General features: G+C 36.5%; 1 protein-coding gene across 1 annotated transcript in view; it reads left to right on the forward strand.

The window, feature by feature from the left end:
* Window positions 1-14,297, forward strand: part of LOC113073341 (ras-specific guanine nucleotide-releasing factor RalGPS1-like) — a 105,894-nt gene that overhangs the window by 33,345 nt on the left and 58,252 nt on the right. The window contains exons 7-8 of the mRNA XM_026246268.1: window positions 2,960-3,052; window positions 13,807-13,933. Coding sequence (XP_026102053.1) covers window positions 2,960-3,052; window positions 13,807-13,933 — 220 coding nt within the window. The remainder of the gene's footprint in view (window positions 1-2,959; window positions 3,053-13,806; window positions 13,934-14,297) is intronic.

Raw genomic sequence — 14,297 nt, forward strand, 5'->3', positions numbered from 1 at the left:
GTTTTTGCGTAAGACAAGACAAGACAAAAAAAAAAAAAACTTATTTTCTAATTGTTGTACTTGTTTGGGATTTTTTTCACCACCATGTTACACTTGAGTTCTGCATGGTCAAAAATGACCGGCCTACAAAAAAAAAAAAAAAAATCACTTTTAAAATTCTTGTTATGATATAATATTATAATAATATTGGATTCAGTCTTTTTCTCAGCTTGTTTTCTTACAATTGAACAGAGTGATCATAGGCCTCGTCAGTGTTTTAAGTGGCCCAAAAGAGGTGCTGGTACTCTATTATAGCCAAAAAATATATATTTTCTGTTATTTATTTATTTATTTTTTGATGATGATTCGCCTCATCCCCTGAGGTAACAACAGCTATATTGAGGGGGTTTTATATACAGCAGTCAACAGGCAACCTTAATAATAAATCGTTTTATTAGTTTGTCTATTTGCTTGAGCTAGAAAGAACTACTGAACATAAATAAAATGTGCAAAAGTATTTTGAAAAAATACCCTTAGAAAGAGCTACTGAATTACTGCATTCAAACTTCCAAACTGACTCAAATGATTCGCGAACCAGCTACGAACTCCCGAACTGATTGAAATGATTCGCGTTCCCCAAACTGAATCACATGATTCGCGATCCCACTCCGAACTCCCGAACTGATTCAAATGATTCACGATCCCCAAACTGACTCAAATGATTCGCGATCCCACTACGAATTCCCGAACTGATTCAAATGATTCGCGTTCCACAAACTGAATCAAATGATTCGTGATCCCACTCCGAACTCCCGAACTGACTCAAATAATTCGCGATCCCCAAACTGACTCAAATGATTCGCGAACCCACTACGAACTCCCGAACTGATTCAAATGATTCGCATTCCCCAAACTGAATCAAATGATTCGCGATCCCACTCCGAACTCCCGAACTGATTCAAATGATTCACGATCCACAAAATGACTCAAATGATTCGCGAACCCGCTTTGAACACCAGAAATGACTCAAATGATTCGCGAACCCGCTTTGAACTCCCGAATTGACTCAAATGATTCGCAAATCCGCTACAAACTCCCGAACCAGGGCCGCGGGAAGTAATTTTGAACAGGGGGTGCTGTGAATTTTTTTTTTTTTTGACAAAAAACCTACGAGCCTATAGGCCTATTTAAAATACATTTAAAAATAAATACATTGAGATTTACTACTTTATTGTCATATACACTTCAGTGCACAGCCAGCCAGGGTCTGAAACACACAGACATCAGTTCTCAGATATGCGCAATGCGCTATTAATCTGAAGCAGAAGCAGAATCAGAAATAATAGTTTAATAATCGAAAGAAAACGAAATAATAACTTTCATTACAATTTCAGATAGCCTATACATACATGCAACATATTTAGATACAACAAATAATATTACAACAAAATATAATATTAATCAAACTTCACAATAACGCTAAAACAATCCAATCGATTTGGTCAGCTGGCTTGAGTCACTGCACGTTTATGTCACGTTTGTCACACGCGACTCTAACTCCAAAATCTTTTTTACGCACACCACAAGGAAATAATCACTGACTATTTAAGCAATTTGTTTATTGAACAGTTCTCCACATCCATTACGCAAAGAACACACGCACAGTATAAAGCTTTCTGTCTCCATCTCCAACCTTTTTACACAAACCACAAGGAAATAATCTCTGACTATTTAAACGTTATTTAACAGTTCTCCACAACCATTACGCAAAGAACACACGAACGAAATAATACTCTCCATCTCTATCCCCACCACCTTACACAAATACTATAGTGTACTACTTACAATTGCTTGGCTAGTCAAAGCTGATCCCATTTGTTGCCAAAAAAATAAATGTTACAAGCGCGGCAGCACCATACTCTTACCTGAGTTACATGCAGGCAGGGTGCCCTGGTTACAGGTGTCCAAATGTCGAGGTGCGCTGTATTATATAAAGATGAATGTATTCTGAATGGAACGAGCGGGAAACCTCGTTACTCGGCGACCAAACCTGCCTGCCTGACGTTGACAACGTAACTTCCGAACCTGTGTTGATTAGGCCTCAAAATATTAAATTAAAATCCAAAATATACCTTAATAGCCTACGTGTTTCAAAATCATTTTCTAAAATATTCATAAGGAATTTATAAATTGTGCAAAATATTTTAATAGGCCTACATTTTTTTTATCTCCCTCTCGTCACTAGGGGGTGCTGCAGCACCCCCTGCACCCCCACTTCCCGCGGCCATGTCCCGAACTGATTCAAATGATTCGCGAACCCGCTCCGAACTCCCAAACTGACTCGTGCCTACCGGCCCTCTTAAAAGTACTTTTATTTCTGAAGTTAAAGCTGCAGTAGGTAACTTTTGTAAAAATCTATTTTTTACATATTTGTTAAACCTGTCATTATGTCCTGACAGTAGAATATGAGACAGATAATCTGTGAAAAAAAAAATCAAGCTCCTCTGGCTCCTCCCAGTGGTCCCATTGCCATTTGCAGGAATACCATCACTCCCGGTAAAAAACAACCAATCAGAGCTGCGGTGCACCTATAATAAGTGTTTATATTCGGACTATTTTAGATTGCTTCGGGGGCACCGCGGCGGAGTAACCCAGTACCTTTGTGATTCTTCATAGACATAAACAGAGAGAAGTAGTTCCGGCTACAATGTTCTTCCGCAAGACGCAAGCAGTTCTGTTTATTAACCGCTAGAGCTTCAAAAGTTCCCTACCGCAGCTTTAATGTTTCTTTTAAGCGATTTAGGATGATTTTAGAATTTTTAGATATTAGTTCTGGAAAACCCGATGAAATACTGAGGAATATATCTTTTTTTTTCTTTGTTTGCAGTGTTGACTCTCTCTTGTGCTTCAAACACACTTGGTTTGTGCATCAAGTTTTCTGAACTGTATATCAATTCATCACTTGTTTCTATGTCTGCAGAAACTTCTAGAGCTGAATAACCTTCATTCTATGGTGTCGGTGGTGTCTGCATTGCAAAGCGCTCCCATCTTTAGACTGAGCAAGACCTGGGCGGTAAGAAACACACTTGCACACATTGAATGACAAAATCCAAACCTGCACCATATGATACAAATAGCATGAGCTGCATAAAAAACATACAGAAAAAATGTCATAATCATATGTCTATTTGCAGTCATATTTCACATGTAGAAAAATATTCCTCTCAGATGTCTTTGTATATAAGGCAGGGCAGACGATATAATCACATGGTTGGCAGATCTAGAGTGAACACGCTTTATTTAATGAATCAGAGACCGTCCTCAAGAAATGGTTCGGTCCAATTCGGCTCACTTCTGGGAATGGTTTTGTCCCCACAGTACAGCGAAATAAAGCCAGACTCATCACAGACCTTAATCAAAATGTCTGAAATATACAAATGTGTTGCTCATACATCACCATAATTACATTTTCAGCACTTTACCCACTTAGTCCTGTAATATTTTTTTTTTCTGCTGATTTTGAAAGTGATGGTTTTTAACATAAGCGTCTGTCATTTAAAATGGAAAGTTACTCTTTAAAATCTAACTTTGTGGAGAAAAGTGAAATCCAAGCATAACACTTCTCTCATTCTGCTGTCTGCTGTATGGTTTTCAATAAGTGTAGATGGCAGAAAACATTGAAATCAAAGTTGTGAAGGACTGAAAGCAAAAACAACAACAACAACAAAAACACTCATTTTAAACTACATTTCAAAGTTATGGGATGGAAAGAAGTTTTTAATGTTTTTTGGAAAATCTCTAATGCTTACTAAAGTTTTATTTGTTTGGTAAAAAAAAATAAAAAAATACAGTCAAACCAGTAATATTGTGAAACATTATTACGATTTAAAATAACTTTTCTTCTTTAAAATATAAAAAATGTAATTTATTCTGTAATTTATATATATATATATATATATATATATATATATATATATATATATATATATATATATATATATATATATATATATATATATATAATACATTAGGTCTGAACAATATGGACAAAATTTCATATCTCGATTTTCATGCCAGATATCTCGATATCGATACGATATGACTATATATATATAATACATTAGGTCTGAACAATATGGACAAAATTTCATATCTCGATTTTCATGCCAGATATCTCGATATCGATACGATATGACTACGTGTTCTTTTGCTAAGCACGACCTGCACAACACGTCACTCTGGTTTACATCGTCTTTTCTGAATCCAAAATACTTCCAAATTATGGAAGATGATTTATGTTTTGGCACCAAGTCAGATTCTGCACTGCCACCGAACGCATTACCTCCAACACTCATTTCTTTCTTTCTAATTTATTCGCTGTCTCTGACAGTGTGCATAGACATTGGAACAGGGGGGCGGGGGGGGGGGGGGCGGCCAGAGACAGGCGCGCTCAGAGCTAGTGCTGTCACTTTTGTGAAAAAATCATTTTTGATTTTTAAGACATAAGTGTTCATTGAATCGATTGTAAAATCGATTTTCCATGTCTAAAAAAAGAAAATAAAAAATAAGGTTTCCTTTTTCAACGTCAAATAACGGACGAACGTAAAGAGAGCGCTGGAAACGCTCAAGTCAGCAATATTTATTATTTATTGGCATGAAGTTTTGTGAAGAATAACAAACGGCAACAGGAGTGCAACATTCTCGAAAAAATATATATGCAGAGGGGACGGCTGCCATAACAAAAGAAAAACATCACTGCAGGCTTCAACCCGGCTGCATTTATGATTTAGGCAATTCAAAAAGATTATTTTTTATAATGATTCAATCCATTTAAAAAAACTGTTCAAAAAATGAAACTTTAAAAGGACTTGAGAACAGGCCATGTGTGTTTTTTTTATTGAATGTAACCGACACATTTATTGGACAGGAAAACAAGTCGATCAACATTATCGGGGTCCAGAGCAGAGCATTTTTTATTCACTATATGTCCAGCTGTTGAGAAGACACGCTCCAACCGCACTGATGTCCCAGAGACACTCAGGTACAGCTGTGTAGGTGGGGGTATTACTGCCAATTTCCACCACAAAAGCCGGTCGCTCTCAGCTTGCAATGGTCCTTTTCATAACTCATAACTCGTCTACTGTGCTGCGAGACCTCCAGACGACCGTCTTTACGTTGGGCCGCTCACACAGGACGCGGTATGCGCATAGACAGTAAAAGAAATGGACACAGCAACCTCATTGGAACTCAATTGAGACAAGTGAAGCCCATTTTTGGCGTTTTTTAGCACTTCCGTTTCTGACGCGCAGACTCAAACTAAGCTTGACGACGTCAGCAACCTGTCTGACAGATGTAAATCTTCTAGTAGCTGTGCGTGCAAACTGCCATCGTTAATCTTGCAGAGACGGCGAGCTTGAGCGGGGAGTTCTTTGTCGTGAGTGAGCAGGAGTAAGTATTCTGATTAATTATTTTGTATAGTATTTTAAAATGTAACGCCAGTACGCCATATTAAGTTAAGCTCTTTCATAGTCTGTTGTTCCTCCTTTCGGTCAGCAGCAAACATGTTATCTGTCCCGTTGTAAGAAGCGAGCGATATCGCTAGTCCTGCTGATGAGAATTAAGAGAGAAGCAAGGAAGAAGAGGCTGTGGGTACGACTTCAAACTTGTATCGTACAACTCTGACTCATACAAATTCTGACACATACACCGTACTAGCCGTTCATCCATTTTAATTTCCGTGCTTGTTTTCGATCAGCCGACAAGTATAGGTCTTTCCCCGATTCTATTGGTCGCGCTGGTAATCATCACAGAGCGCAGCGGCAAAAGTTGAACTATTTTGAACTTTGACTGCGGCGTGCGCTCAAGCACGCAAAAGATGCGCACCGCTGCGCTTGCGCTTTGGTCGACGCAGCAACAAAACGTACTTTGTGCGGCGCAAGCCATTGAGATGAATGGGTTTTATAGCGCAGCGCTGCACATACCGCGTCTCTCACTCTATCTGCTTTTATTTTCATATTGTTTGATGTTGTTAGATAACTTGTATGATATTAATATGATGCTATTTTAATGAGTTTTCTAATTGATTGCTATTATGGAAGCTTGGTTCTCCCACTGCATAAAACAAGTTAAAATTATCTTTTCTTTTTTTTTTTTTTTTTTGGCCCTTACAATTTAATCTTTTTTATTTTTCAGAATTGTGAAATAAACTTGGAGTTGCATGAAAAAAGTTGTATTTTGAGTATGTCTCGGATAAAAACTTGCAATTGGGGTTCAATATGTTATTGCATTTAAATTTTAGCCAAAAGATGTATTTTATGTAACACTGCCTATGTTTTTGAAACAATGCTCTGCTCACTAGATTTGAATCATTTTGGATCCATTGGTCTGATCCCTAATGTGTTTTAAACTCAGTGTTTTTGCTATTCTGTTAATGATTTTTAGCTGCAGGTTTAGTTCAGTCAGACTTACCTCTGTGTTGGCTGTAGATGATGCCAAGATCAACTCTTCAGGCAGTTTTATGGCCCTGTGGGGGCCATCAGAGACACTTTGTCCTTTTAAAAGCCGTTCCACAGCCATCCAGAAGCTCCGTGGCGCCGGAGGTTTGGCGTTGATCAAGGTGACGTGGATGGGAGGTTTTCATTTATTTACGGCATAAGACATATGAACGTATCTGATATAATGTCAATGGAAAAACATAAAAAAATGGTTGTTCAAAATCTCAAGGCCTTGATTGTATACAGTACAGTAGATGAAGATAATGATGATGTCACACAGCAAAATCTTATTAGCATCTCTGATGTTGCTGCTCATTCTTGCACTATGATCTCGCCAGATTTGATGAATCAGTTTTCATGGAAAAGTAATTAATCTGTCCACACTCGAAGGGAAATTCCACCCCAAAAAATTTAATTTGTTATCATTTACTCACCCTCATTCCTCAGTTTGATCAATGCCTCATGGACAGTGGCCTGAAAATACCAAATCAGAAGACTGAAGACCAATAAAACAACATGAATGTTCTTGTCATGGTTGCAGCAGTTAAGGACGGAATCTCACTTTACATCAGATTTATCACATGCAATTAATTAAATATAAAATATAGGTTTATGATATATTACTCTTTAGGTTTAAATAAATTTTAATTCTAGTTTGAGTGCCCTACTTTAGCTTTTTAGCTCAGTATCGTGTCTGGTTTGAACTCAGTGTTACGATTAGTGATTTAAACACTAATGGCACGTATTAAACTGGCTTGTAACTCGTCACACACCATGTGTGCTACATGAATGATGCAAAAAAACGTTTATGGCTCTGTGATTTGACTCTGCTATATTGAAAGTAGCCCAGGTCTAATTGATGTCCAGGGACCAGTAGTGCTTGTTTCATCCCCTAGTTACCAGCAACCAATATATCTTTCCTTACACTTGCTCTCTCAGCCAGAGACCTCTGATGCTTTTGCAAGGTCCTGCACACATTTTCCCTCTCAGTCACTTCATTATGGCGTTTTACATCCCACAACAGGAGCTTTTTCAGTGCCTTTGTTTCAAACGGGTGATTTCAATCCCCACCATTATTTAAAATGTAATGTCAAACGCTGAAGAAAGATAATCCAGTGTTCTCCGGGAGGATTAGCCTGTCAAGAGCTTCTCAGCAGCTGGCACTGAGAAAACTGATTTGAATCGCAGATTCAGAAAATACTGGCTAATATTCGATGTTACGCATGCTGAAACCACCTGAAACATGCTATATATCCGCTTTCAACACCCTAAAGCCCAGAACTACCGCTAGCAAGATCGTTTTCCAAACCCGTGATTTAGATGAGCTCTGACTCTTACCAGAAGAAACTGTTCGCTGCATTACAGGCTTCATTGATGGGAAGGTCAGAGTACTGTGGACATTAGTTTTATTTATTTATTTTTGTGTGCAAGGAAATCACAGATACAGATGGTCCCACGATTGTGGTTGATTCATCTTTGGCTTCGATCAGTGAACGCTTAACCCCATAAGCGCCAGTGATATCCTGGCGGACAGCTTAGCGATCTGCAAAGTCACTTTTGATGGTAGCGCAGTATGCAATATGCAATACTTGAATGTAGGATTGCAACAGAGACTTTGCATGCACTAATTTTACTATGAATGGGAGAAAGTACAACGCACAATATGATGTAATATGTCCCACTTTCTAAATAAATTGGCCTCCAAATAAACGACTCAAATGGGACTTTGGCTACAACCAGGGATATGGATAGCCTTTCCACACATTTAACGCCTGCCCTTTACTGCAGTGTATGGGAAACACCAAATTCTCTTAAAGTGTGACAAAACAGTGATTAAACCCGAAAAAGTGTGACAGCAGAGCAGGACTTTCACAGTTTCTTTTCATTTGTCCAGTGATTTTTCATTAAAACGTTTGTTTGATTATTTGAAGGATCCTTCCAATGTGAACCTGTTTACAACAGAATAAAAAAAATTAAAAAGTCATTCTGAGTTTATATCTCACAATTATTTCATCTTCCAGATGAAAACTCGAAATTGTGTTCAGAAATAAATCTAAACAAGAAAAAGTCAGATTTGAGAGAAAAAGTCGCAATTACCTTTTTTTTTTATTCTTTGGCAGAATTCGCAAACCAGAATTGTGAGAAAAAAAGTTGTTTTCTCTTTCTTTCTTTCTTTCTTTCTTTCTTTCTTTCTTTCATTCTTTCTTTCTTTTTCCAAAACTTTCAGTTAATTTTTTTTGAAGCCCACATGTAAAGATTCCACTTCCTGTCATTCTAATTCAAATTTCAGTCCGATCCTGGATGTTGTAACCAGTTCATTTGAAATCCACAATGTGCTGGAACTAATTCTTCAGCTCTGAATTCTGCACAAGCCTGGTTTATGAGCAGAAAGATAATCTTGTATATGAAAGCGCTTTGGCTTTTTAATTGACAGAGGGTCCTAGCTTGATTATAGAAGCCTGGTTTGTGGCATGGAGATGTTACACTGGCTGTTAATCCATCTGACAGTGTTTCCATTGATCGTCTCGCTGGTGTGTCCGCTTTCATGTGCTATAGTGGAATATGGCCTTTATTTCCAGGATTCCTCGTGTCAGTTCTTCTCTGTGTTAAACATTAATGATTACGGTGGGAACAGGCATCTGTGAGGCATGTAATGACATAAACCATTTGTTCTAGTCCGTTAAATAAAAACGCATGCACATTTTTACAAGTCATTCTCAATTGCTTCTAATATCCTGATATTTGGACACAGTCGAAGAATGTGGGTGAATCTCACAAATGTTCCAGTTATATTTAAGCTCGAAAACACAAGTTAAAAAAATTGCAGAAGAAAAATGAAGGCTTTTACGAGGATTATCATGCAGAGATTAGATTATCTCTGAATGTGCTGCAAGTTTAATAGGAATTTGTGTCCTAGGTTTATAGCAGATTGCTTTATGTGACGAAATAATTGCAATAGTCATGCAGCCCTATTTATATATACTTTTAAAATGTAAACAATCACAATAAAACACTTAAATATACATTTTCAGTATTTTATCCATTTACCGACCATTAAATGACATCGGAGTCTGTTTAATTAGTCATTCTGTCCAAAGAAAAATTAAAGTAAATCCCTGGAACTCTTTCTTATTGATAAAGTTACTCCATAACAACATTATATTATATTATATTATATTATATTATATTATATTATATTATATTATATTATATTATATTATATTATATTATATTATATTATATTATATTATATTATATTATGGCATTGCTTTGCTTTGCACTTTTTTAAATTTTTAAATGAAATATTATTTATGCATTTTCTTGACCCCGGGAATAACTTTGAGTTTTATTAGCTAATTTTAGCCCGAATAGTCAAATAATCATAAATGTAATAATAGCTCCGTATTTGAAAATATTTTAGGTCATGTTGTTTATTATTACGTTGTTAATAATAACAAAGTTTGTGTCATACCTGCAGCTCTCAGAGCAAATGATTCTGTTCCAAAATTCAAAATCAGAAATTAAATAGTCATAGTTTCTGTTCTTTTGGTTTGTGGTTACATATGTTCAAATCATTTATGTCTCTTTTTCAAGGATGTCTGCAGTTCATGTAAGCATATCTGACGACTCCAAGCAGCGAGGCCTTGTGTGTGTTTGTGTACACATCCGTGTTTCCTATAGGTCTCGACCGCTTCCTCTTCCCTTGCAATCCATCCGTATTCATCATACACCATCCCTTCCACACACATTCATCCATCACATTTCCATCAACATCCATCAGATCTGCTCACCACAAACATGAAACATGACACAGTCTCTTCTTACACTTCTCATCCCACTGCCAACTATAACACCAGGATGCTGACTGTCCCGATTTTAAAGCCTTTTACATATTCCACTTCATCGGCTCATACGTTTCCACTCTAGAGGAGTTGAGTTACTGTATGTCTTCATGGCTTCATGCTTTAGCTTTGGCATCTGATGTCCATCTAGCTCAGTCTCAAATCCTACCATAAAATGTTCCTATGCATCCTCGAAAAGGATGTTCGACGGCTTGTGTGTTGGAAAAGTGTTGTGTCAGTGTGGAGTGATATACTGGACATAAACTGAAAGGAAATTGCCTCTTGTGCAGTAGTTTTTTCCATCAGTCCCACTGTGCACCTTGTATATCCATGACATTTCCAGCTTCTAAGTGAAGACTTTATTTTTGTATAACAGTACTTACACTTTGCACACTCATACCAATTGGTTAGTCATTAGAACAAACCTTACTCATTCTGAAATTAAGATGTGTTCCTTTAGCTCAAACAGTAAAAGCCCAGGAAATGCATGAACTGATAAAATGTAAACCTTGAATGCATTGTAAGTTGATTTAGATAAAGGTGTGTGGTAAATACATAACTCTGAATGTTATAGTCTAGTTGGATGTCTAAAAAGAAGTCTAAAACTAAATGTGTTTCTCTGGTCAAAAACCATCACTAAAATGAAATTCAATCAAAAAACTCAGACACTTTTTGTACACATTTTTTAAGCCTTTTTCATGTTTCTACACTAGCATTTAAAAATGTGTAAAATTTATTGGATTTATATTCAGCAAGGAAGCATGACATTGATCAAAAGTGACATTAAAATCATTTATAATGTGACAAAAGATATATTTCAAATGAATTGTTATTTTGAGCATTCAGTTCATCAAAGAATCCTGAAATCCTGATGGTTTCCACAAAAATATGAGAAAGCACAACTGTTTTAAACACTGATAATTATCAGAAATGTTTCTTGAGCAGCAAATCATCATATCAGAATGATTTCTGAAGATCATGTGACACTGAAGACTGGAGGAATGATGCTGAAAATACAGCTTTGCATCACAGGAATGAGTTCTATTTTAAACATATTCTCATAGAAAACTTATGTAAAACTATAATAATATTTTCACTGTGTTTTTGTTCAAATAAATGCATAAGAAACCTCTTTCAAAACACTTTTGAACAGTATTGTATACTTATAATTAACATTATTAATTCTGTGTTAAATTACACTATTCTCTTTTAGCATATCTCTGTTAGCATTTTTTCAGGATATGTGTTTATACAGCTGTTGTTTGATTGAATACCTTGACTAGCGCTTTGATGTTTCACAGCTCTGTTTTGCCCACAGTTTTCTACATTACTCAGTGGAATTTCAAATGTGTCTAATTCTTCCCATCATGAGGTATTTACCTCTGCAAGTGTGCAAGCCTTTAGTATTGTCCCCTTGAGACTCCTAAACCAATCAGATTGGGGATTCCATGAGCTCATGGCATGACCAGCCGGAGTCGTTATTTATGAGGCACATGTATAGAGATGCAAGTGTCTTCTGAGTTTTACACCACATGCCGCTTTGGCTTTGGAGTTGTTGGTTGTATTTTGAAACAAGCTGGGTGGGCAGAGGTACAGTATAAACTATTAAACCTATTGGGAAAAGGAAGCCAGAATGTTTAGATGTTTTGCTATAGTTTGGTTTTCATTTTCTTCTCTGATATTGTAGCACTTGCACAGTGGAAAAATGACATGTTTTTCACTGTCAATTAATAATCATCACTCATCACAATCTCCAAAAGAGATAAATCTGATACATTTTACGTTCACATGCTTGCATAGCGTTTGGCTTTGAACAAGGATGGTTAACGAATAGCAGCTTTATAAGTGATAAGTGAAATATACAATACTAACGTTTAAAAGTTTGGGGTTTCAAAGATTTGTATTGTTTTGGAAGTCTCTTCTGCTTAGAAAGATTGCATTTATTTGAGGGGAAAACACTTTAAAAACAGTATTATTTTGAAATATTATTAGGAATTTTAATAACCATTTCCTTTTTTAATATATTGTAAAATGTAAAGGTCAATGCTGAAGTTTTTTAGCATCATTACTGCAGTCTTCAGTGTCACATGATCTTCAGAAATCACTCTAATATGCTGATTTGATGCTCAAGACCATTTCTGATTTATTATCAATGTTGACAACATATTTTTGCAGAAAAACATGATTGGATTTTTTGGCTTTTAATTTTTTTTCTTGAATTTTATTTGCGATATTATAAACTGAACGTGTCCTTGATGAAAACAAGTATTAATTTCTTCAGCTTTATCTTCAGGACCGTTTCATCCAGATTTACCATCTATACTACAGATCTTAAGGTCTTCATCCTCCAGAAGTGTGTTTTAAGAGTGTGTGGTGCAGGTCAAACCCAGGGCATGACCGCTAACAGGTCTGAAGTCTAAAAGAAGCATCAGAAAACAGTTGGTCTGATGGTTTCCCTCTGCAGTGTTCGTTCACTCGGGACGGGCTGCTAAAGCTGTTTGTTTGCATTGCTCGGCGCATTGAGAAGGTCCATTTTTACGATCCACCAGCTGTGTTTATTCACTCTGTGCGACTGGAAATTGTGCATTCAGGTCCGTTTGACCCGCATTTGATTTTTAAGCTGCTTGAGATGCTGGTTGAACTATTTGTTGCTTCTTGTATTTTTGTGACTTTCTCATTTAGGGTCATGAACGTGCATGTACTGTGGTTTAAACACAAATTTGCTTTGGAAAGACTACACATTTAGCTTAAATCAATTATGTTAGAGGTCAAATCAACGCTTTGAAAATGAGTCTGGTAAAAAAAAAAAAAAAACTGAAAACCTTTTATTGTAGCTTGCAAAACATAAAAAATGAATCACATGACAGCTTATGAAACCCAAAGTACTTGAAATTGAAGACTTGTCTTCTGAATTATCCAAAGAGATAATTCACTGTTTCTTCATCTGTTTGAGTTTCACTGTGCAGTTCATTTTGAATAAAAAAAAAAGAAAAATATGTGTCAAATCTATCCATAACACAAAGGAAAAGAGGACATTTCTTGCAAGTTTTATGCATCATATATATTTTAGTCTTTGTAAACCTACAATAGAGTTTTTCTGTTGTTGTTTTTACATGATTATTTCATGTTTTTCTGCGTTGATGTTTGGTGAATTGCATGGAACCCAATGGCAATTCACTTGCACAAACCAAGTTCCCTGATTTTTATAATAAAAAGAGGGTTAAATCATTGATAACCTGCAGTCCTCAGCCACTTTTTTCCATTTAATCAGTGTAAATGAGCATGAACCTTCAATACAGACTCTAAAAAGAAGTCAGTGTTCACTAAAAATGTAGATAGAGTGGATGACTGGTGTTTAATTCGGTTGCATTTTTTGTGTGTGTTTATTTCTGTGCAGCTTGTATGTTGTTAAGCTATGTTTTTAAAGTAGCTTCTGCATGAATTCAGATGAAAAAATAACAGAGTGCCGTAACTCTCCTGTTTTTCTTCAGCTTATCAGTCGGAAGGACAAGGCCACGTTTGAGAAGCTGGACTACCTGACCTCCAAAGAGGAGAACTACGCCAGGATGAGAGAGTACATCCGCTCCCTCAAGATGGTGCCATGCATCCCCTACCTGGGTGAGTCCTCATCTGGGTGTCTGCTTTCTCCCCAAACATGCTTTACTTCACCTGCCAGTGGGGCAATGAACCGGAAGAATGGTCTTTTTAACATTTCCCAACTCACCAAAGAGATTCTCTAAATATCTCATCTCAAATCTTTCTCCAATCTCAGCCATTCAGAAGTAGCCGTGTGTATTCACATTTGTATTTGGCAAGTGAAATATACAATACTATCGTTTAAAAGTTTGGGGTTTCAAAGATTTGTATTGTTTTGGAAGTCTCTTCTGCTTAGAAAGATTGCATTTATTTGAGGGGAAAACACTTTAAAAACAGTATTATTTTGAAATATTATTAGGAATTTTAATAACCATTTCCTTTTTTA

This window comes from Carassius auratus, chromosome 5, assembly GCF_003368295.1.
Source record: "Carassius auratus strain Wakin chromosome 5, ASM336829v1, whole genome shotgun sequence".
In the NCBI taxonomy this organism is placed as follows: domain Eukaryota; kingdom Metazoa; phylum Chordata; class Actinopteri; order Cypriniformes; family Cyprinidae; genus Carassius; species Carassius auratus.